This window comes from Podarcis gaigeae, assembly GCF_964106915.1.
Source record: "Podarcis gaigeae genome assembly, chromosome: 1".
Lineage (NCBI taxonomy): Eukaryota > Metazoa > Chordata > Lepidosauria > Squamata > Lacertidae > Podarcis > Podarcis gaigeae.
The window spans coordinates 33,324,456-33,346,311 of NC_139678.1; the positions used below are offsets into that span (position 1 = coordinate 33,324,456).

Below are 21,856 nucleotides of genomic sequence, written 5' to 3' on the forward strand. Positions count from 1 at the left end.
CAAAGTGAAATAATCGGAATGGAAATATTTTGAAACACTTAAGTGCTTTTATGGAAATGTTTGAAACAAAAAACCAGAATGAGAACAGACAAAAATGTGAAAACCCATAGTTATCAAACCCCATCTCCGGTTTCAAAGAATCCTTCCAGCACCAACAGTGTGCCCTGTTTTCAGTATCCTATGAGCTGCTTCACTTTCACAGACTCTTGCCTTCCATTTATCAGGGTACAGAAATCTGAGGGCAGTCATAAGGCATACTGTACTGATAAATTTATGCATGTACCTGAACCCCTGGAGAAAGACTGGCATGCAATATTTGACAACAGGCCTGGATTCAGTTCTTGGAGGTCATAGACAGGTTCCAGACTGATGTCTTCAGTTACTATGTCCACTCAATCAGCAAGGTTTGCTTGTGCAAAATGGTGAAAAATCCATCTATCTGCAAGAATCATAGACATTGTGGAGTTGGAAGGGTCATCTAGTCAGATTCTCCCTTACTGTACCACTTATTGCTGAGGGATGTTTTGTTATGGCATATATACCAGTGCTATTTTTCTAGAAAAGGAACTTACCATAGACACTTCCCTTGTTCTCTTAGAATGGTGATGGTGCCCACCTGAGAGGTGCCAGAACTGAGTTCTGGTGAGTTCCAGTGGAAATAAAAGCCCTGCATATACCCTGAGGAAAAGAAGTGTACCAGATAATATGTAATGTGTTTTATACTACTTTTCTTTTTTAAAGATTTGCCTTGAGAGAGTCTTTAAAGCTCTTTTGTTGACCACCAGCATTACACTTTCCATTTTTAAGTTCGGAATAGAGTACAGTGGTACCTTGGGTTACAGATGCTTCAGCTACAAGCTCCCCTAACCCAGAAATAGTACCTCGGGTTAAGAACTTTGCTTCAGGATGGGAACAGAAATCCTGCGGCAGCAGTGGGAGGCCCCATTAGCTAAAGTGGTACCTCAGGTTAAGAACAGTTTCAGGTTAAGAAAGGACTTCCAGAACGAATTAAGTTCTTAACCCGAAGTACCACTGTAGTTGCTATGGAAGACAATAATCAGGCATCCGAACAACAAGACCAGTCCAACAAAGTTGATGTTGAAGAATCATTGCTTTGACACTGTTAAAACTGTGTTTATGGAAGACAATCTTACTCGGCCACGAGTGATCGCCAGAGAAGAAGAAGAAATGTGTTTAACATGGTTTATATAATACAACTTTGAATTTTATTGCTGTGTATGGCGGACTTAAAACACTGAAGCATTTTAAATTTTTCATTTGTCTGGCCACTTCTATTTTATAAGTGCATTCATCATTTTATCAGTCATTCATTAATGTTACATTCTTTTTATTGCTTATATTTTGGTGGCTTTTTTTCTTTTATTTTAAAACTTTTTTTCTTCGTTACTTTCTTATGGCAAGGTTTGTAGCTATGGGGAAGTCTGTAGCTCTGTGGTTCAGTATCTGCTTTGAATGTGGAAGGTGCCAAGTTCAGCATCCTCAGCAGAGAACCCTGTCTGAAAATCCTGCTCTTCGCCAGTGTAAGCAATACTGCACTAGATAGACCTTGATAAAGGGTAGCTTCCCATGTTCCTGTGTTTACCTCCTCTGGAGGTAGCAGCGATGGCAGCTGTAGTTCGTATGTTTTAAAAGCATGGTTGTGAGTTTCTCTACTCTTTTTATCTTTAGTAAACTGCTTTGAGATTTATTTATTTTTTACAATCAAGCGGTGTGTAATTTTTATTAAATAAATAAATAGTAGCAGCAGCAACAACCACCATAAAATTAATCATGATTTGACATCCAAGAGCTTTTTGTAGGACGAAAAGAGAATAACATGGAACTGAAGGAAAGCATGTGAATTTGTTAGAATTTGTTAGAATGCAGTTCTAAATGCACATAGATGCATACACTATATACCTTGGTGATTTTATGCCTAGACCTAACACATGAACAGCAGACAACATGACGAAGGAGACAACTGAGCCTGGTCATATAAATTTCCAGAAGTGTATATGTAATAGTCTCTTGCAGGAAAAAAAAAATAGTTTTATTTTTTAAAAAACCCTGTGGCACCTTAAGAACTACAAATTCATTACAGTACAAGCATTAATGGACTCAAGTCCCCTTGACTTGCATCTGTTGAAATGGCCTTGAGCCCACAAACACTTCTGCTGTAATAAATTTGTTAGTGTTTAAGATGCCTCAAGAGTTTTAGTTGGTTTTGAAGACAGAGGTTTATGTAGTTTGCTTAAGAAAACAAGAGACAAACAGTATCTTTTTAACCTTTCATTATTGTTTTTTTCAAGGAAAATAATTAGATATTCATGGGGTTGCTCAGTGCAACAAGTATTTAACTGTTCTGGAGAATGAAAGGTGCCATGATAAACCCTCAGAGAATAAAATTCCCTTAGATGCTTGGATATTTTCTTTTCTTAAAAAAATGTTTTTTTCTTGGGGGAGAGGAGACAGGAAACTGTTGGAGGGGAAATCAAAGGGTACAGGCCATGCCTGGATACTTTCAAAACCATCATAGGAATCTTCCTCATCAAGCTGCCACAGGGTGGTCATCACTGCTATGTATAGGAAAGTATTAGAAAGTAAATATCTCTGGAGGCCTAACAGCTATTAAATTGTCTTAGTGGCTGCATCAATCCCACTGGTGGTGATTTCGAAAGACCTGTGGGAATACTCAGGCAGTGATGGATTTGGGCTCTCAAATTTCAGTGGCACCCCGTGCAATGCTAAAATTCACCGGCCCACCACCTCTCCAACTCCATCCTACAGCATTGTGTCGCCCCCTGCAGCTACCCTAAAACCGCCTCTGACCCTGGACCCCAGCTGAAGCAGGACAGTGCTTCCATATATACCAGCCATCACACTCAGATAATTTGCTCCTAACCACTCTCACCAGGATACATATTCTTTGTCCATATTTACCATTGATCCTGGGAATAGGCTAGGAAGAGACACGGTTTTCAAGGAGAGGAGAAAAATAACTACTGGGAGAAGGAGAGGGGAAGTGTGATCTTGCCTTAGCAGGGAGTAAGGAATGTGGGGCAGAGGTTGCCTTACTATCTATAAAGCAGAGCCTGTAGAGTTTTTTCCTCTTACCACTGAACCTTACGAGAAAGAAACTCTGGAGGTAGGATTAGCGAGAAGAATATCCACATCCACGGGAGAGGACACATGCAGGTGTGAGACCCGAGACCTCACATTTCTGTTATTTCCCCCCTCAATTTAAGCACTAGACTTTTACGAATATTTAAATTGCTGCTGATTTAAGCGAAGTGTGCCATGGGGAAAAAGTTCTGCATTGATCAGGAAGGAAAAATCAGAGCTGCCCAGAAGCGTCCGGCGGGCAGTGACGCGTTAGCACTGAAGGAACTGAGTTCGAAAGCAACGACAGTTACCCAGAAGCGGTGCTGGAAGATGCGACCGCTCCGTAGTTATTCTTTGATTGACGGAGGATCGAGAGCTCGGCTTCTCTCCGGCGCTCCCGGCTTGCAGTTCTCGCGGCGCCCGGTAGAGGCTACTGCAGATCGCCTCAAGCCAAAGTGAACGCGCCTTAAGAAAGAAGCACGAGTCCCCGGAGTTAGTAATAACCTTTGCTACCCACAGGGCGCCTCGATGCCACTTAAGCAGAAAAGGCATCTTCTGAGTTTAACAACTCAATGGCAGATTGCAGGATTTCCCTTCTCCACTAAATCTTGGGTTCTTGTTCCACGGGTCACGCTTCGCATGGGCAAGTAAAAGTGAACTGGGACTTATATAGTTTTTGCTCCATTAGTGAATTACGCCCACACCAACACACCCACAGCACAGCTTCTCGTCCTCCCACTACCAGTACCACCACTCCCCAGGGTCGACCGAGCACGCCATCGATATATTTAACAGGGATTTCCCCCCCCCCCCCGCTTTGCAGAGTGACTCCAAGTGACCAACGGACAAGGCAACTGAGCAGCTGGTGGGTCCTTGCCTCTCCTCCGTCGCCTTCAAGGCAGGGATCACGCTTCTGTTGTGGGTAGAAACGAATAAATAAGAACAACCAAATTTGGTCTGTGTCCTCCAGAAATCATTCCATAATTTATTTGATTTAATAAAAAAAAAGAATTGCGTGGTAATTGACGCGGGAGGCGGTTTGTTTGTATGTTGGATTGTCTGTTTTGGGTTTTCAGACGAGTAGGGACGTATTCGTTTTCCACAAAGCAAAGGCAGAACCAAGAGAAATTAACACATAGCGTTGAAACTGTTGGTTTCTGAAATAGGTGGGCAGAGAACGCCGGGGGTGGACCGAGGCAGGGTGTTTGGGGTTTAGAGGGTCTCCAGCTGTTGTTGGACTACAACTCCCATCATCCCTAGCTAGCGGGACCCAGTGGTCAGGGATGATGGGAGTTACAGTCCAACTGGGTTGGCGGCCCAAATTTGGGAAACACTGCGTTAGAAACTCCCCACACGTGGAGTGTGATCCTCAGCTGTCACAAGCACATACGTGGGTGGGGAGGAAAGAAATGCAAAAGGTTGGAGTTAAAAACCAAAGCGATGCAATTCAAGGAGAACTTAGAAGCATGCTTACATACGCTCTGAATTATCACAGGCTACTTTGGTATCCCATTGCCATTTACTCGCCCCGCCCCTTTTACACCCACGTACTTGAGAACTGAGGTTCGCATGTACAGTATACAAAAGCCAATGCGGTGTAATGGTTAGAGTGTCAGACGAGGACCTGGGAGACCACGGTTCAGATGTCCACTCAGGCGTGAAGCTAATTGGGTGATCTTAAGCTAGTCACCGTCCCTCAACCTAACCTACCTCACAGGGCTGTTGTGAGGATAAACACGTGGAGGCGAACCATGTATGCCGCCTTGGAGGAAAGGTGAGGTGGAAATGTAGCAGATAAATTTGAAGTAGAGAAATGTGTTCGTCTTTGAGGTGTCACAAGACTCCTTGTTTTTTGTTGAAACAATCTAAAATAACTACCTCTCTGGAAAGGCTACATTATCCCAGGAAACCTTATTACAACCCTCTAAATTAGGCCAGTAGAATAATTTTCGTATTAGGAAGGCGGGTTTCCTGGAGAGATCATAGCTGCAGAAAGATTTAGACCTTCCTTGCTAAGACGTCAGTCCTGTCAAGCTGGTTCCCGGTCCATGAACTCAGGGATTGATCGTCTTAAACAAAGAGTGTGCTGCAGATTCACTATAGGACAATTCTCCAAGTTGGGAGAAGAGGAGGAACCATGACATTTAAATCGGGGTAAAAACTGAGTCACTCCCCCGTCCTACAACTACCTCTTTTAATGGAATCTTCTGAGCACCAACCCCTTATTCTCATAGTATTTACTAGGCTATCAGGGTGACTAATTTCAAGGTGCTGAGTCTTACAGTTCTGTGGAGCTGCTGGAAAGTGGTCGTAGTCGGCAGATTATCTGGGGCTTTCAGATTTAATTCAGCCTGCCTACACACCCAACACATACTGAATAGATGCCAACACCTACGCAGAAGATAGCGGAGGAATATTGTATTTTATTACTTTTAAGCCTGTTGTAGATTAATCGAGGAGGTGAGTATAAACTGCGAAATAAACTAGTAGCAGGTTCTTAAAAACCACGCACTGTCGTCTGTGGAACGCTCGCCCACAGTAAGCTGGAACAGTCACTTCCAGGGATGGGGAATCTGTGGTTCTCCAAATGTTGCTGGACTACAGCGCCATTATCCCTGACCATTGGTCATGCTGGTTAGGGACGATGGGTGCTGGAGTTCAGCAGTATCCGGAGGATCACAGGTTCTCCACAGAATGGTCTGTCTGGAATATGCATCCAGTTATCGTCAGTAGTCTAGCTGTGTTCCAAATGCGCTGGAGCCATTTAGGGGGAAAGGCCGCCGGCAACTTAGGCAGGAGCCTTGCTACACTGCTGTCTGAAATAGGCATCGGGCAGATGTAGCAGAAAGGCCTCCCCTTCTCCAGTTTGTTTCCATGTAATCCGGCAGCCGAATGATAAACTGATACACTGAAGAAGAAACTGGTGCTTTGCATATTGTAAAGCGCGCGTAGGTTTGCCGGAAGAGGGAAAAGGAACTGAAGATAACAGGATCCAGTCCAAACCCGCAGCTTTAAAAGAGGACCATTCTGTGTTTGAGACAAAGATCTGGTATATCTGAGGCGAAATGAGACTGGAAAGGGTCAATCAATCTTGGTATCTGGTGGCACAAGCGCCAGACACACCTTTGCAGCTCCTTCTTAAGCCTGCCTCTCTGTAGACTGCCAGGTAGGAAAGAATGGAAGGAATGGACCATAGAGGAAGGGTAGGGTAGCTATAGATATATCTGGAGCAGGAAAGGGACAGAGAGTAGCTGAGGGGCTGCTGAGCAGGCAAAGCAGTTGGAAACCAAAGAAGTGGCGGACTAGCTGGAAAGAACTGCGCCCCATTGTTCCTTCGATCAATTTGTGCCCAGAGCTCAGTCAAGAAACTTACTTTGAAAGAGTCCCTACTCCGAGCGATATGAAATGTTACCAAAGCAACATGTGCAGAGTGCTTTTACCACTTCGCTAGTGAGTTGCTGCATACTTCCCGGATAAAGTTCCACGGGATGGGGTGGAGACGCAAGGTGAAGCCTTGGTGGCGCTCGTCAGGTGTGGGTCTGGAAGAAAGAGTGGATGGAAGAAACAAGATAAGGGCTTCCGAGCCTGAAGGACTTGAGCTCGTAGTCCTTTGAAAGCCCTGCTTGCTGGGCACTTGCCCGCGAGTCGTCCAGAGGCAACGCTTGTCACCTACTTTCCGAAGGAGAAGGCGATGCCAAGAAGGCAACTGGGGCACGGGGACCGCACTGTGCCTCAGTGTCATGGTCTCCTTCACTGGTCACTGTGTCATGATGGTCTCCTTCACACGTATGGCGCCCCATAACTTATTGACTGCGACTGACGCCCCGATGTTACTGCTTCATCACTAGAGCACAGGTGGCAGGTCATCTGACCTGAAACAATGGCTGTCAGTGGAGCGAGTGTGGGGTCACACATTGCGCTCCCCAGCAAGTGCGCAGCTACAGTTAATGAACTGCAGCGGGGAAGAGTCGCTCACCTTGTATTCGTTTGAGCTTTGCATAGAGACCTAACAGACCTCTCTACCTCTTGCATGCCATGCCCACTGAATTATTTCCTCTCTAGCCCTGCATATGTACGTATGTGCCCCACGCAACTGGTGAAGTGGGCTTTATTCCATAGAAACGGATAACCACCATACATCTATATTAGCCCTTTCGGTTCCATATTCGGTTCCATTCTCTTTTTTGCAGCAGCATGAGGAGGCTGTATTCGTCTCCCTCCGGTATCACGTAAAGAGAAATCACGTGGATGTGCAATGTATGTGTGAATCAGCCCCTAAACGAAACAGGAACCCAGTACTAAAATCTGACCAGTGAGACTTAGCTGTCTTTAGAACTACAGCCCATAAATCCAATTAGACCCATTCCCAAGGAAAATGTTCACAACCACTTTTTGACTGTTCACCCCGGGGAAGCAGCCACTGACTTCAATGCCATATAGTGTATTTATTGCATTTATATCTCACATTTTTCTCCGAGCTCAAAGTAGTGTCCATGGTTCTCCTACTCCTCATTTGATCCATACAGCAACCCTATGAGGTTGGTTAGGCTCAGAGACAGTGACTGGTCCGTGGTCATCCCGTGAATTTCACCGTCAAGTGGGGAGATTTGAACCCAGGTTTCCCAGGGCCTGGTCTGGCATTCTAACCACTACACCGTGCTGGCTTTGTTAAGTAGCTGGTGGTATTCTGCAGGAAAAGGCTATTTCCCAGTGGTCCTGTTGGTTTTTCTTGCTTTGTTTTGCTCACGGAGGCAGTGCTTGCTGGAAGCGCATGTTTCCTGAGAGACCCTGGATAATAATAATAATAATAATAATAATAATAATAATAATAATAGTTATTATTATTATTATTATTATTATTATTATTATTATTATTATTATTTATTAAATTTGTATACCGTCCTAAACGCACAGATCTCAGGGCGGTTCACAACATAAAAACACAAAATACACAAGAAAAATAAAAACAAGGACAACCCAACTATCCCCCATATGCAGTCAGACCATGGACTCATCTAGCTCATCTGGAGGTGACAGGAGACTGTCACAGCCGAATGTGGAGATGCTGGAGATTGGACCTGGAATGCAACTCATGTGCCCCATCACTGAACGACGGCTCTTCCTCAATCTTTCTGGGCAGGTCCCTAGCCCAGAGAGCTCTTGGCCAACCTTTTTCGGCGCGGCAGCAAGAAGCATCTCAGCCTCTTCTCTGCTTCCTTCGGTTGTTTTCTCTTTGGCGCCTCTGGAATGTAGTCATATCTGGGACTGACAGAGAAGGAAAGGCGGTGTTTTGTTTGTTTGTGCGTGCGTGCTGACGATTTCACTATCTTGCAGAGGAGAGTTTTAGCTGTGAAGGGCGGTATAGACATTTAATAAATAATAATAATGAAATAATAAAGTGACTTATTTTGAACGCAACTGTGGGGGAGGGTTACATTGACCATAGAGCATCCTGCTTCGCCGGCTGGAGCGTTCACCACCCCCAAGAGCTTCAAGGCGGACTTAGTTGTGCCTTCATTCTTACGGAGTAACCTCCCCGCCATCTTTTTCCTTTCTTCTTTTTAAAGCCTTCTTCTGGCATCCAACAGGTGCATTGAGACTGAACCTTCTGCGGACTGCAGCCCACTTCGTAAAATGCAGGAACTGCCATTGGTATAGCACTGTGGGTGGACGAAAGTGGACGCCAAAATTAATATCTCTGCTTTATTATTCGCTGGAATAAATAAATACAGCTTCTCGCAACTAACTACATCCTTCCGGGATCCAGAACAAGCTTGTCTACAATGCATTTTTAGGCTTTAAAAACTCTCCCCATTTCTCTCCCTCTCCCTCTTCTTTTCTCTTCATTTTCTGACTTTGGTATTGCCTGATTCTTTAGCCATGAAACGAGCTACTGCAGGCGGCAGCAGCCTACTTCACTGTATGGGTGAAGCAGTGGTATGGGTACAGAGACGCTCTGTGCTGAAGTTCGCATAAACAGGTGAGGTGATACACCTGTTCCTGGGCTGTGTTACTTCAGCCCAAACTGAGAACTAGCAGGGAGAGCTACAGAAGCATGCTGCTTTCTGGAGTGTTAACTATGTATTAGTTAGATGTATGGGAACACATTAAGAAGAGCCTGCTGAATGTTTCTTTCATGGCTTTCAGAAAGCTCAGACCATCCTTTTGGTTTCAACATAACATGCAGCTCCAGGTTACTTAGGTTGCATATATCCAAAGACGAACAATCTAAACAGGTCAGCCTACTGGCCCACGATGACAGTCCTGATGAATTAATACGAGATGCCATAGGAGCAGGACGCAGGTGCGTTTGAAAGTTCTTGCCACAGTAACCTGAATGACATTGGAATCTTTAAAAGTTTACTTAGAAGGAAGAGGTCCCATCATGATAGCTGTGCACCATCTCCAGTCTCCAAGGTGAGATGCCTTAGCTGCTGGGGAACAGCTGCTCTTGCGCTCACGCCCTTCCTTGTGAGCTTCTCATAGGCATTGATCTGGGTACCGTGAGAACACGATGCTGGACAAGATAGACCTTGGATATGAGTCATCAGGGTTCTTCTTCCTATAGTCTTCCGTTCAATGCGGACATATTTTCCACGAAGGCGTTTTGAAGTGGAATGTTATGGTGCTGCAGCCTTGAATCCGACTTTAATTCTCTCAAGTGCAGCCCATTGCTTTATTGGGACTGTCCTAAATTCCAGAAGTGGGGAGTTCCAACCTCAATTTTTCTCTGAAAAGTTTACTCATGGAGTACAAGCTCAGAATCTCTACTTGAGCACAAGGGTATCAGGTATGTGGATTTCACAACCGGAGCAGTGGCAGGTTTAGGGCAAAACTGGGCCGGGCAAAAACCCAGCAGCCCACTCAATAGAACAAGCGGACAAGCAGGAAGACCCTCGCTCCCCAAACCCACAATCCGTTTACCACATTTTGAAGCAAGTGAAGTTGTACCCATAAAAATAGCGGGTGGCGATAATACCATTAAGTGAAGTAATTGCCGTTAACTTAACCATCGAGATAATAAAACAACACCATTAAAGAGCAGAGTCTAAATGTGCCAAACTACGCCACCGCACCAGAGAAATGCATGAGAAGTAGAGAAACGCTTTCTCCCCTTCTGGTTCCAGGTACCTCGAATGAGGCAAATCACATCGAAACCTGAATGTAATAGGGGGAAGACCAAGACCCCTATAAACGTATGTGGAAGCAATCACATAGATTTTCAGTGGAAGAGACTATCAGCTGAGGTCAAACAAAGCCCGCTTCTTCCAAAATCAATGCTAAGCCACAGATCTTTTGGGGAAGTGAGGGTGGCACTCATTCCACAATAATCCAGCTCAGTCCATTGTGGCTACTCCAGCCAGCGGTCGTTAAGACTGCAGCCTCAATAGAATCCTCAATTTGCAATTTGGTCAGGACTCTTCCACTTAAACCCGCTTCCCCAGCCCCCTTATTTGAACTTATTTTAATTCTAAAAACAGCTCAGACTCGGAATTCGTTCTCCTTGTTTCAGTGGTGCTCAGGGAACCGTCAAGGCAGAACTTCCGGGCAGAAGCCTAGGGCCCCATTCAGCAGACTGAGCAGGAGGGTCCCTGAAGGCAGTCTTGGGTCATTTTGGAGCAACGTCTGGAAACACACAGAGTTCAGCCTCAAAAGGTGGAGGCAGGCTTCAGATTGTCCAGAGTCTAGGAATCATCTAACTGCGCCGCTTATGAGACTGACATCCACCCTTGGGGGGGGGGGGAGCCTGAAGGGATGGGTGAAGTCCAACCTCCGTGTGTTTAAATGTGGTGGCTGCTCCTCAGCCGAAGTCCAACAAGGTTGGCTTGCTTTGTGAAGAAACCTGTTGGAAAGGCGGAGGGGGCGCGGGGGGGGCGCTTCCTGAAATCCAGCCTCTGCACAATCGGGGAGAATTGATAAAGTGTTCCTGAACCCTCCCAGCTGAAAGGAAATAAATGTCTTGGGAAGACGTTAGGCGAGACCACTCTGGTTTAAGGGCGTTATTCATTAAGTGCCTAAGCGGGTGCTTAATTTAAGCAAGAGCGTCTCTAGCATTCACAGCGAAGAACGCCATCTTAAGCACACTCACTTTGGAAGGAAAGTTTCCTAAGGAGGGGTTGACCTCTAGCCAAGAAATCATCTGTCGGGGGTCTGAATTAAGCGCCTCATTGAGGCCTGCTGAACAGCAGGACCTTGGTCCTGTTTCTATTTCGGGTGCTGCCGGAAAAAAAATTAAAGCCAACCTACTGCGTTGCGACTTCTAAGAGATACCTTGTTTTATTAAAGATTTTCTTTCCTTATTTATCTTCCTTCCTTCCTAGCACAGAGAAGCGCCTCCATTCTTCCCAAACCTTTGCAGAAATACCACTTTCTAATTCACTCCTCCCGGTCATTGTGGCTACTCCCTTCAGGGGTCCTTCACGCGGCAGCCCCCAAACGGCCTTGCCAGTAGAATCCACAATTTACAATTTAGTCGGAGCTTGCCCATTTAAAGCAGCCCCTCTCCGCCCCCGCTTTTAATGGCCAGTTTTCTCCATTCACTTGGAAAGCGCTTGGCAGCTACACTGAAGGGCGGCAAGGGGAGCCTGGAGGGGGGGTGGGAGGTGGGAGGTGAGCTCTCTCCAGAGAGCCCCGGTGAGCTCCTTTCGAGAAACAACTCCTCTGAGTCCCCGCCATCTGGTGTGGAGGAGCCTGGAAGACGCTGCAGGTTCGGGGGGCACCGTCCGCGTTGAGGTTGGCACCGTTTGAGTAAGAAAGTCCTCCCCTCTTCTCCTCCCCACTCGCCCCCTTTCCACCCAACGTGGAGAGTTATCAGTCGGATTCTGTGGGGTCAAACTATTGAAGCCGTCGGACAGTAAATCAAAAGCATTTCGCAGACACCGGGAGGTGGGAAGGGGGGGAGGTTTGGGAGACAGTGACTCTTCTGAAGGGCATGGGCCGAGGGGGAAATCCTTTAAGCAGGCCAAAGGCATTGCATTTTTCTCCTCCTTTCTCTTTACTTTTGCATTCCGCTTCTTCTTTTTATTGACTGACTGGTGTTAATTCAGCCAGGTGAAAGGATATGGTGTGGTTAGGCTAGTAGCAGTGAGCACCGAGAAGGAAGGCGTCGGTGGTTTGTGCGAAGACAGGCTCCCTCCAAATTTAGCTGGAAAGGGAGATTTCCAAAGGAAACTTTCCTCGCCAGTTCGAGGAGGAGAGATTAAATTGGATTGATTAGCTGTGGGAAAGCAGATAGCCGATCCGGAGGAGCGTGAACGGGCTTGCCTCTGACAGCGCCTGGTACTTCGGGAAGTAAACCCGATTCACTTTAGCGGAACTTAATTCGGATTTAAGAGGAAGGCTATGAAGACACGCCCGGCTTTCCAAATGCGAATGAGGGCTAAAATTAAGAACGAGCCGCTCTCCGCTCAATCCCCACAGGTCAAATAAATTTTACCAGGGCTACTCTGGAGTAAAGGTCAGTGCCACCCGTTTACTCCAGAGTAGTCCAATCCGAGCCCACGAAATTGCTAAGGAGTCGATCCATCTTAATATGGACATTGTAACGAATCGATCTGCGGAAATGATCGATGGTGCAAAATCAAAGTTCCCTGATGCTGGAGGTCAGTTTTGTTTTAAATCAAGGGAAACTACTTCCAATACCATGTAAAGCTGCTCAGGAACGGGGTGGAAATATGACCGGGGCCCCGTAAATCGGCCTCGGTTCAAACGCCTCGGCTCAACTGGTTTGGGGCTCAGGGTGTATCATTGAAAATCTTCCCTCAGGGGGCGATCCACCTCCTGTTTAGTTCCATTGCAAAATTCCCATTTAATTCTATGACAAAATTCCCGCATGACACTCACGTGAAGATAGAATGATCAAACCATCCCTATCTGGAATAGCCAAGTCCCACGGTGGACAGGTATTCCCTCTTCCTCCTCAAGAAAACGGTCACATTTTTTTTAAAAAAAAACAACTTAATAAGGCACGCCTAAAGGGGAGCACATACGAAATATCCACCTTTCCACCCCAAGAAGCACTCCCAAGAAAATATTGGAGTCGAGCGGGCGTGGGCTTTAGAAGATGATGAAATCCACACTCGTTACAAGAAATAAACGAGAAAACAAATAATATCAGTGCATGCTGGTTGTATATATCACAAAACAACAGAGGCATCTTCCACTGCTCAAGAAGGAACTACCTTGCAGTACACGTTGGCAGATTCGTTTAATTGTAAGGAAGCCTTCGAGATCCATATTTTCTAGTAATGTGTATTTGTGCGTGAGTATATAGTATGTGCGTGTGCGTATCCTCTGTCTCTAATGCATCCTAAAATGTTTACTGAACAATCCTAATGGTTTGAGCTGCTGCTAGACATTTTTAAATATATAAAAAATGGTAAACAATTTGGATGAGTAGAGTGAACTGAGTTCAGTTCCTTAAAACGATCAAGTTATTGAGTATATAAAAGTAGGAAAAGGGGGGAGGGAGGAATCTAAAAGCCGTTATCCCAATAAGTATGCCAGTCCTGTATCTATATAACGTATTTATTAAACAGTTGAGATGAGATATTTTCAAGAAATCAAAAGAGTCATTAGTACAACCAGATATTATAAAGTCTTTGTACTACAGCTTGAATTTATGACCGTAACAGATATTGAAATTCACCCCTCGGTATTTTAGCACAGTTTTGTGACCTTATAACTAGTTTTGGTGTTACTATGTGTTTTGCATCCTCATTATAATTATTAGCCGAACAGTCATGAAATCACCAATCACTTCTAAAAAATACATTTGGGAAGGGAAAAATAACTTTCGATTCCCCAGTAACTAAATTATTTTAATCACTTCGGTGAATAGATTTCCCCAAAAAAGCAAAGAAAGAAATGGCGCATTAACTCAGAGGCGAGCAGAGCGGCCCCCTTTCCCCTTCCCAGCATTTGCGTCAACACAGGGTTCAGAAGTGCCCAGATTTCTAAGTTTTAAAGTTTCCCCTTTTCCTCACGAATCCAGAAACTCCCCGAAACCCCAAAACAAATACTCTCTCCGATGCGAAGAAAACTTATTGGGAACGAAGTTCCCTTTGGTTGCCTTCCAAGAAATCTATTTAGGGCGGTGCGTTACTTGTACGCGGTTCACACACGTGAAAGTTGTTTCCACCGTAAGCGCCGCGTCAGATCCTAGCCTAAAGCATCCCTCGCCCTGTACACCTCAACTTGGGGTGTGGGTCCGTCCCATTCATTTCCACGGCATCGACTTCCGAGCGCGCTTGGGACTGCAGCGTTAAGACGGCAGCTATCTGTAACTTGGCGCCGGAGAAGTCGAAGGGGAAACGGAAGGGCTGATGTGGGGGGGGGGGGGGAGTTGCTGCAATTATATTGGCGTGGAGAAGCTCACCTCTTGCCGAGCGGCAAAGTATAATCACCGCGCAGGCTTCGACTTGAAGGCTGGGAAGTCTCCTCTGTGGGCACCTACTTTTCTCCTAAGCGCTTTCTTGCCTCCTCAACGAGAGGTTCCCAATTGAAGGGAAATGATCCTTAGGCACTAATATCGAGCCAGTGACAAAGCGACTGGCCATTTACGCCGCCACTTTAGACAAAGATATTTAGTTATCCCCGGGTAGCTGCAAGTGCACTTTCGCCTTTATTTATTTATTTGTTTTAAAAGCACAACCCCAGCCGAGAGACGCCAACATATTTACCAGGGGCAATTACTTAACTGTTAGGACCTAACTGTTATTTGAGACTCTATTATTATTATTATTATTATTATTATTATTATTATTATTATTATTAAAAACAAAAACCCTACCAAGTTAATTGCCCCCCTCCCTTGCCTTGCTATTTCCTTCAGCTTGAAAGAATCGCTTTATTAAATTAGGTGCCAACGCTCTAGGCCTGGGTGAGGAAGGGGCTGTTTCCCCTCCCCACTTTGAGTTATTTTCCTTTTCTTCTTTGCCCGCCCACCGCCTTTCGCCTTCCCTTCTAACGATGGGATTCTTCCCTCCCTTCCCTGCGCAACTTGCGCGTGTTAAATATCGCTTGAAGCAAGGGCGCGCGCCCCTGGATCGACGAGCCGCCTAAGCAGACCTTTTTGGAACGGAGCCATTATGAAGAGGCAGATCCGACACACCCACGCATGCCCATTAAAATCAACCGGGGAAATCCTCCACCCGCTTGAGCGGGGCGTAGGATCGTGCCCCTCGAGGCTCCCTTCCCCCTCCACCCCCAGCAGCGCGCCTTAACCGGCTTGTGGATCGTGGTGGAGCCGCCTTCAAGCCTCCGTCCCCCAGGCAGCTCTCGATTTCTCTTGACACCGAGGTGGCCGCAATTAGGCTGAGCGGAATATTAGGAAATGAAAGACACAATTCTCCACTGGCAGGGTGATGACCTAACAGGTCTTTTCCATCCCTGGCGCCTCTGATTCATAAATAACCCGAGAAGCTGCTTTTAAGCTTTAGACGTGGCCCGGAGGAGTGCGTGACACGGTTCCTATTGGAAAATAACAAACGGGCTCTTAGCTTTAATGTGTTTTCCAGCAGCCCATCATCCTTATACAATTGCTTTACACACATTTCTATCCCCCCACCCACCCCGCGCAACATCCCCCACCCCCACCCCAAAGTTCCAGCTTCCATCTGCCTGCGGAGTAACGAGCTAGACAAAACGATCAGATGATTGCATGTACAGAGAACATATATTTGGCGAGGCGCGGGCGGCGCGGGCGGGGAGGGGATGCGCTGGGAGCCTCGGACAGATAAGCTTCCTATAGGCTCTATAGCTTATGCCTCCTAAGCAGCGCTGATAAGGCACAAGTAGTTTGCTCTAGACAACCCTCCGCGCCTCTCTCGAGGCTCCGTCCAATGTCTGGCCAGAGAGCGGATTCCTGCCAACTTGGCGATGTAGGAACGCTCCATCCCGGTGCTATTTCACACAGAGACTGTTCTTTTCTTCCTCGGGTGCTTACGAAGGGGAGGCGGGGGCGGGTGATGGTGGTGCTTGGTGGTGGCTAAATCCAGTCCTTCAGTCCTGACCTTCCTCGTTCAGACTGAGGTAGGAGGAGGAGGAAGAGGAGGAGGTGTGGGGGGTGAATGGGGGGAGCGTGTGGGGCGGTGGGTGGGTAGTTGGGTGGTAGTGGGTAAAGAGGGCTTAGCATCCGAACGGGCTCCCTTTTTGTGAAACTCGCCCACGGGCGGGGCGGGGAAGAAATAAAGCTCCCCCCCCCCCAGCGCGCCTCTCCCAATCCTCCTTTCTCCATATTGGAACCTCTTTAGAGCCCCATCTCCAGCCTTAGGGTTCGATTCGCACCCCTCCCGAACAATAAATCCATAAACCGATTGATTCGGGGGAGGGGAGAAGGCAGGACTTTCCCTTTCAACCGTTGCATTTTTATTTTTTTTAAGGCTTATGATATATACAAGTATATATATATATATATATATATTAAAAATAATAAAAAAATAAAGGCTGAGTGGGCAGGTGGTTCGGGTGGGAAAGCCTGAGAAGTAAAGGAGGGGGGAAACTTAAAAGGTGTTTACCTTGTCATCAGCATGTACGCTAATTATCTCGGGCAAGATGTGGGGTTCTATTGTCTTGTTGCTTTAGTGCCTATGCCCCGCCTCTGGTGGCAGCCTAAAACCTGGCGTCTGGCTAAAACAAACGAAAGGCAGCTCTGAGCCTCCACTCAATCCAATTAAGGCGGACTTGGTCCACTCGGTTACGTGTTCATCCAACAAGATCGGCGTGGAGGCAACACACCAGAATATTTGGCAAAAAAAAAAAAAAAAAAAAAAAAGGCTAGAGAGTGAGTGAGAGAGAGAGTGAGAGAGAGAGTTTTGCCTCCCCTTTCCCTTTTTTTCCCTCCTCTCCCCCCAGCCGCCGAATCATGTCGATGAGCCCAAAGCATACGACTCCTTTCTCAGTGTCTGACATCTTGAGCCCCTTGGAGGAAAGCTACAAGAAAGTGGCCATGGAGGGGAGTAACTTGGGCGCTCCTCTGGCAGCTTACAGGCAGTCGCAGGTGGCGCAGCCGGCCATGCAGCAGCACCCCATGGGCCACAACGGGACGGTCACCGCTGCCTACCACATGACAGCCGCCGGGGTCCCTCAGCTCTCGCACACCGCCATGGGGGGCTACTGCAATGGCAACATGGGAGACCTTCCACCTTACCAGGACACCATGAGGAACAGCGCTTCCGCCACCGGCTGGTACGGGGCGAATCCGGACCCCCGCTTCTCCACAAGTAAGTGCTCCGAGCTTTCCCCCCTTCTCCTTCTCTCTCCACCTTTCACCGTGGCGCGGACGCGCGGTCCCAGGCAGACGGGGGAGTGTGGGGCAGCAGTTAGAGCGGGGATGCGCGCGAGGGGGAGCATTTGGCATGAAGCTGGTCTGGATGTTGCTCCCCCCGCCCACTCCCCCGATTTTTGTGTATTAATAATAACAACAACAAAAATTGCAACCGGTTTCTGACCTTGTCCTGGACTCCTGGGCTCTGGTCTGCTCCTGGCTTTGGCTGGAGGGAGTCAGGGGCATCTCTTGCGCCTTATGATTAATCTCAGCGGCTAAGCGCATTCACAAAGAGAGGAGAAGCGTTTTATTGGACAAATGTGGGTGGCTGAGACCAGGAGGGAAGGAAGGGACTTACGAATAAAAAATAATGCGCGCCCAGAAGAAAAGAAAACGTGTGAGGGAGCGCGCTTGGATATAGGAAATAATAAAATGTTTGGACGCCAAACAAATTGTTCAAATAAAACCCTAAGGCGAGAGTCCGTGAAGACGATGAGGTTCCAGTGGCCCTTTAAAGTGTAAATAAAAATTGAACAGGTGCGAAATGAATTGGATCTGCTTTAGAAGTACGAAGGCAGGCTCTGGACTACGTCTAAGGGAAATAATAAACGGAGAGAAATAAATAACACATGAAGGATGTGAAAAGGGAGGGCAAGTAACGTTTATTATTTTTTGACAGGTTATTATTTTTTTGACAAATTACAAGGTGTAAACAGCGTTGCAAAAGTGGAGTATATGGTTCTTAGATTATCCTTTCTTAATGTATGCAGGAATGTATGTGTGAGGTAGTTAGACAGATAGATAGACAGATACCTATGAAAACGCTGGAGTGTACACCCCAGCAAAATGTCCCTTTTTCTAAATGTGAATTCTCCTCGCTGGCCGTTTCTAGTCACTTCTCCACGAGAATATTTTTTTGTTCTTGTTTTAGGCCGGGGGGCGGGTTACAGGGTGGAGATCGTACTCTACAAAGCCACCAGATACCTTATCCGTTTCAAATCCGATTTAGAAACGGATTTCTGCTGATTTTTCAGCATCTTGCGCGTTGACATTTTCACCGGTATCGATGTAAACTGGTATTAGTGTTGTGGGGATTTGACCAGATATTATTGTTTAGTATTTATTATTGTTGTTATTATTATTATTATTATCATGTCTAGGGACATGTCAACCATGGCCTTTCCCCCCCCTTTGTGGATCTGGATCCCGATAACCACATTCGGCCTCCCGGCGCGCGGGCCGAGCCCGCTACCCGTGGGTCTGCCGGAGTCTCTCCTCCTGGGCTTTGCGCTTGGTTCCGCTGATTAACTCTCCTTCCCCCGCTGTTTCTCCCTCCCTCCCTCCCACAGTCTCCCGCTTCATGGGCCCATCGTCGGGGATGAACATGGGCGGCATGGGCAGCCTGAGCTCTCTGGGCGACGTGAGCAAGAGCATGGCCCCGCTGCAGAGCACGCCTCGTCGGAAGCGCCGCGTGCTCTTCTCGCAGGCGCAGGTGTACGAGCTGGAGAGGCGCTTCAAGCAGCAGAAGTACCTGTCGGCGCCCGAGCGGGAGCACCTGGCCAGCATGATCCACCTGACGCCCACGCAGGTCAAGATCTGGTTCCAGAACCACCGCTATAAGATGAAGCGGCAGGCCAAGGACAAGGCGGCGCAGCAACAGATGCAGCAGGACGGCGCCTCTTGCCAGCAGCAGCAGCAGCAACAGCAGCACTCGCCCCGACGGGTGGCCGTCCCGGTCCTGGTCAAGGACGGCAAGCCCTGTCAGGCGGGCTCCAACACGCCCACGGCAGCGGCGGCGCTCCAGGGCCACCACCAGCAGCAGGCTGCCGCCACCGCCATCACCGTGGCCTCCAACGGCGCCAGCCTGGGACAGCACCAGAGCCACCAAGCCAGCAGCGCCGGCCAGTCGCCAGACTTGGGCCAGCACGCGGGAAGCAGCCCCTCGTCCCTCCAGAGCCAGGTGTCGGCTCTGTCCCACCTGAACTCGTCCAGCTCGGACTATGGGACGGCCATGTCTTGCTCCACCTTGCTATATGGGAGGACCTGGTGAAAGGGGCCGCCCCGACGGGGCCCACCACCTCGTCCTTGTCCGACGGGCTGACCCCTTCCTTTTCTTTTTCACACGCACACACACACGCACACAGAAACACACACAAATACACGCACCCTCCTCCTCCTCCTTTGACTTCCTCCCTTCTTCTCCTTTTTTCTGCTTTTGTTTTGTTTTTGTTTTTAAAAAGAAAATATCAGAACTGTGGGGTGGGGTGTTGTGTCCTTGGGACAGACGAGAGCACCAGAAGCAGACTTCTTAAGTTGTGAAATGGCTGCCATGTTGCTGAAGGCCCCGGAGCGTTTTTCTGGAGGAGTTTGGTGGCCCCTGAGACCCACGATGGACCGTGTGCCCGCAGCGTGAGGTGGATCTCCAGTGGACGCTTGTATGTACAGATAAGAAAAACAAAAAAACAAAAAATCCTCGGGGCGAAGGGTGGGTGTTTTCTCCCCTCCCTCACCGCCCCAAAAAACTTTAGCGTCCCCCCCTCCTCCCCCACAAACACACACTCTTCAAAAACAATGCACAGACAGAGAACCTTCGCTGGCCTTCAGCCCAGACGGTGAATGGAAACGCGGGTGCTATCACGGCTTAGCTTCCCCTTCCCCCTTATGTTCGATGTGAACCTGTAGCTGTATAATGCTGTCAAAAACGTTGGACTAAACCCATAGTTTTTAGTATCCTGACTATTTTGTTGATTAAAAGGAATATATCAAGCAACGATCTACCAAACAAATCAAAACTTTTAAAAAATAAAATAGGAAAACCCACTTTTTAAAAATAAATAAATATGGATGTCCACAGATCGGTGAAATTATTTGGCGCACGTTTATCTTCCTTTCTCTCTCTCCGCCCCTTGTAACTTATGTAGATATATTTGGCTTTAAATATACTTCCTGAGGAGTTTCTAATAAATTATAAAGATCACTTATCTTTCTTATTGCCCTTTGCTATTTCCCCAACCTTCCTATCACCTCCAAAAAGAAAAGAAAAAGAAAAAAATGCAATTCGGGAGCCGAATTTGCGCAATGTAAGCTTCCTTCCCAAGGCCCGTTGAATTCAACGGGGAAAGCGGCCCAGGAAGGACGATCGGGTCCACGTTTCGGGGAAACTGATCAGCACATACAGATATAGGATCGATTCGTATGTTATATTCCCGATTAACTAGAGAATACGACGACAGGGAGTCCTGCCCGAGATAAGTAGCAAGGCACGGAGACAAGGAAATCCAAGTGGCGTCATTCGCAGAGGAAAGACAATATTTGCAGACCCACTAATCGAAATCCCAAAAGGGTGCTTTTAAGATGCTGTTAATGCAGGGAAAGGAAGCTAACAAGGAGCGTACTAACAGGGTTGGGGGGGGGGTGGATATCAAGTCTTTGTAAAGAGCGTCCAGATTTATTAACTTGTAAAAACACCATTTCTACAAAGGTTTCCTATGTAATTGTATTTTAAGGAAAGTACAGTCATCTTATTTATAATCAAAATAAAACGATAGTTTATTGTGCACGAGGTGTATCGTGTAAATTGAATTAACCTTGAAGCGCGCGCACACACAAAGTGTATTGGGGGTGTCTGAGATATATATATGTGTGTGTGTGTGTATACGTATATGCATATATATATATATTGCCCTCCCTTTCCGATTTTCAACATTTGTTCGACTTATTGGGAGAGGGCACAATATTCAGGCCAGGTAGATTTGTCGATGGCTATGAACTGAGAATAGTTTTATAACTTTCCCGTTGTTTTAAGCCGGTAGAAGAAGTCACGACGTCACGAGCCAAGAAACAGGCGGCGGTCAGGAAAGGAGCTTCCAGGGAGGCGGCGGGAGAGCAAAACGGAAAGGCTTTACATCCAAGTAAAGCGGCTTTCTGCCCATCGGACATAAGAGAGTTGTAGGCAGGGGAGAAAGAAACCCAAACCCAAAGCAGCCTGCGAGGCAGAGCCCACGTGAAGCTCTCGGCTGATCAGTCCGTCTACGGGCATCTCTGGATAATGATCAGCAAAAGAGTTTAATCATTCTCTGCTTAGGAGCCCTGACCGGATACGTAATCCTAGCTTGGCTTGATATATCCAATATATTTATATCTGCAAGGGTGAAGGGCGCAGGAACCCAGAGAGAGAGAGAGAGAGAGAGAGAGAGAGAGAGAGAGAGAGAAGTGAATGATGGGGTGAGAATGGTACAGGCAGAAAAAGCTTCAACCACCGCGCAAACGAAACGGCTACACAGCCGAAGCAGAGAATCCGCTCCTCTCTAGGGCTGGTGGCGAGGGTGGGTGGGGTTGGGGGCTGGGATCGAGGCTTGGTTCTTGATATAACGATATGTGCACATGTATGCGTCTCCAACTCTTCGTCACGTGTGTCAGCAGAGAGATATTAAATATTCGGTGCAATATGTAAAATGTAGTCCTCTTGTTTACAGAGGGAAAGCGAGA

General features: G+C 47.2%; 1 protein-coding gene and 1 long non-coding RNA gene across 3 annotated transcripts; one reads left to right on the forward strand and one right to left on the reverse strand.

Moving 5' to 3' along the window:
• Nucleotides 1-386: 386 nt before the first annotated feature.
• LOC310846094 lies at nt 387-16,959 on the reverse strand. The gene is made up of 4 exons (XR_014565126.1): nt 16,620-16,959; nt 14,480-15,573; nt 8,605-8,762; nt 387-435 (listed from the first exon to the last, which is right to left on the reverse strand). It is a non-coding gene; the product is annotated as an uncharacterized lncRNA (long non-coding RNA).
• NKX2-1 (NK2 homeobox 1) lies at nt 11,802-20,925 on the forward strand. 2 transcript variants are annotated; one of them, XM_083741656.1, is made up of 3 exons: nt 11,802-11,809; nt 16,957-17,324; nt 18,718-20,925. In XM_083741656.1, exons 2-3 carry the CDS (start codon nt 16,967-16,969, stop codon nt 19,416-19,418), a joined length of 1,059 nt encoding a protein of 352 aa, XP_083597782.1. In that variant the 5' UTR covers nt 11,802-11,809; nt 16,957-16,966; the 3' UTR covers nt 19,419-20,925. The 2 variants fall into 2 exon arrangements, with proteins under 2 accessions (XP_083597782.1, XP_083597781.1); XM_083741655.1 differs by lacking the exon at nt 11,802-11,809 and adding an exon at nt 15,818-16,134.
• The last annotated feature ends 931 nt before the right edge of the window (nt 20,926-21,856 follow it).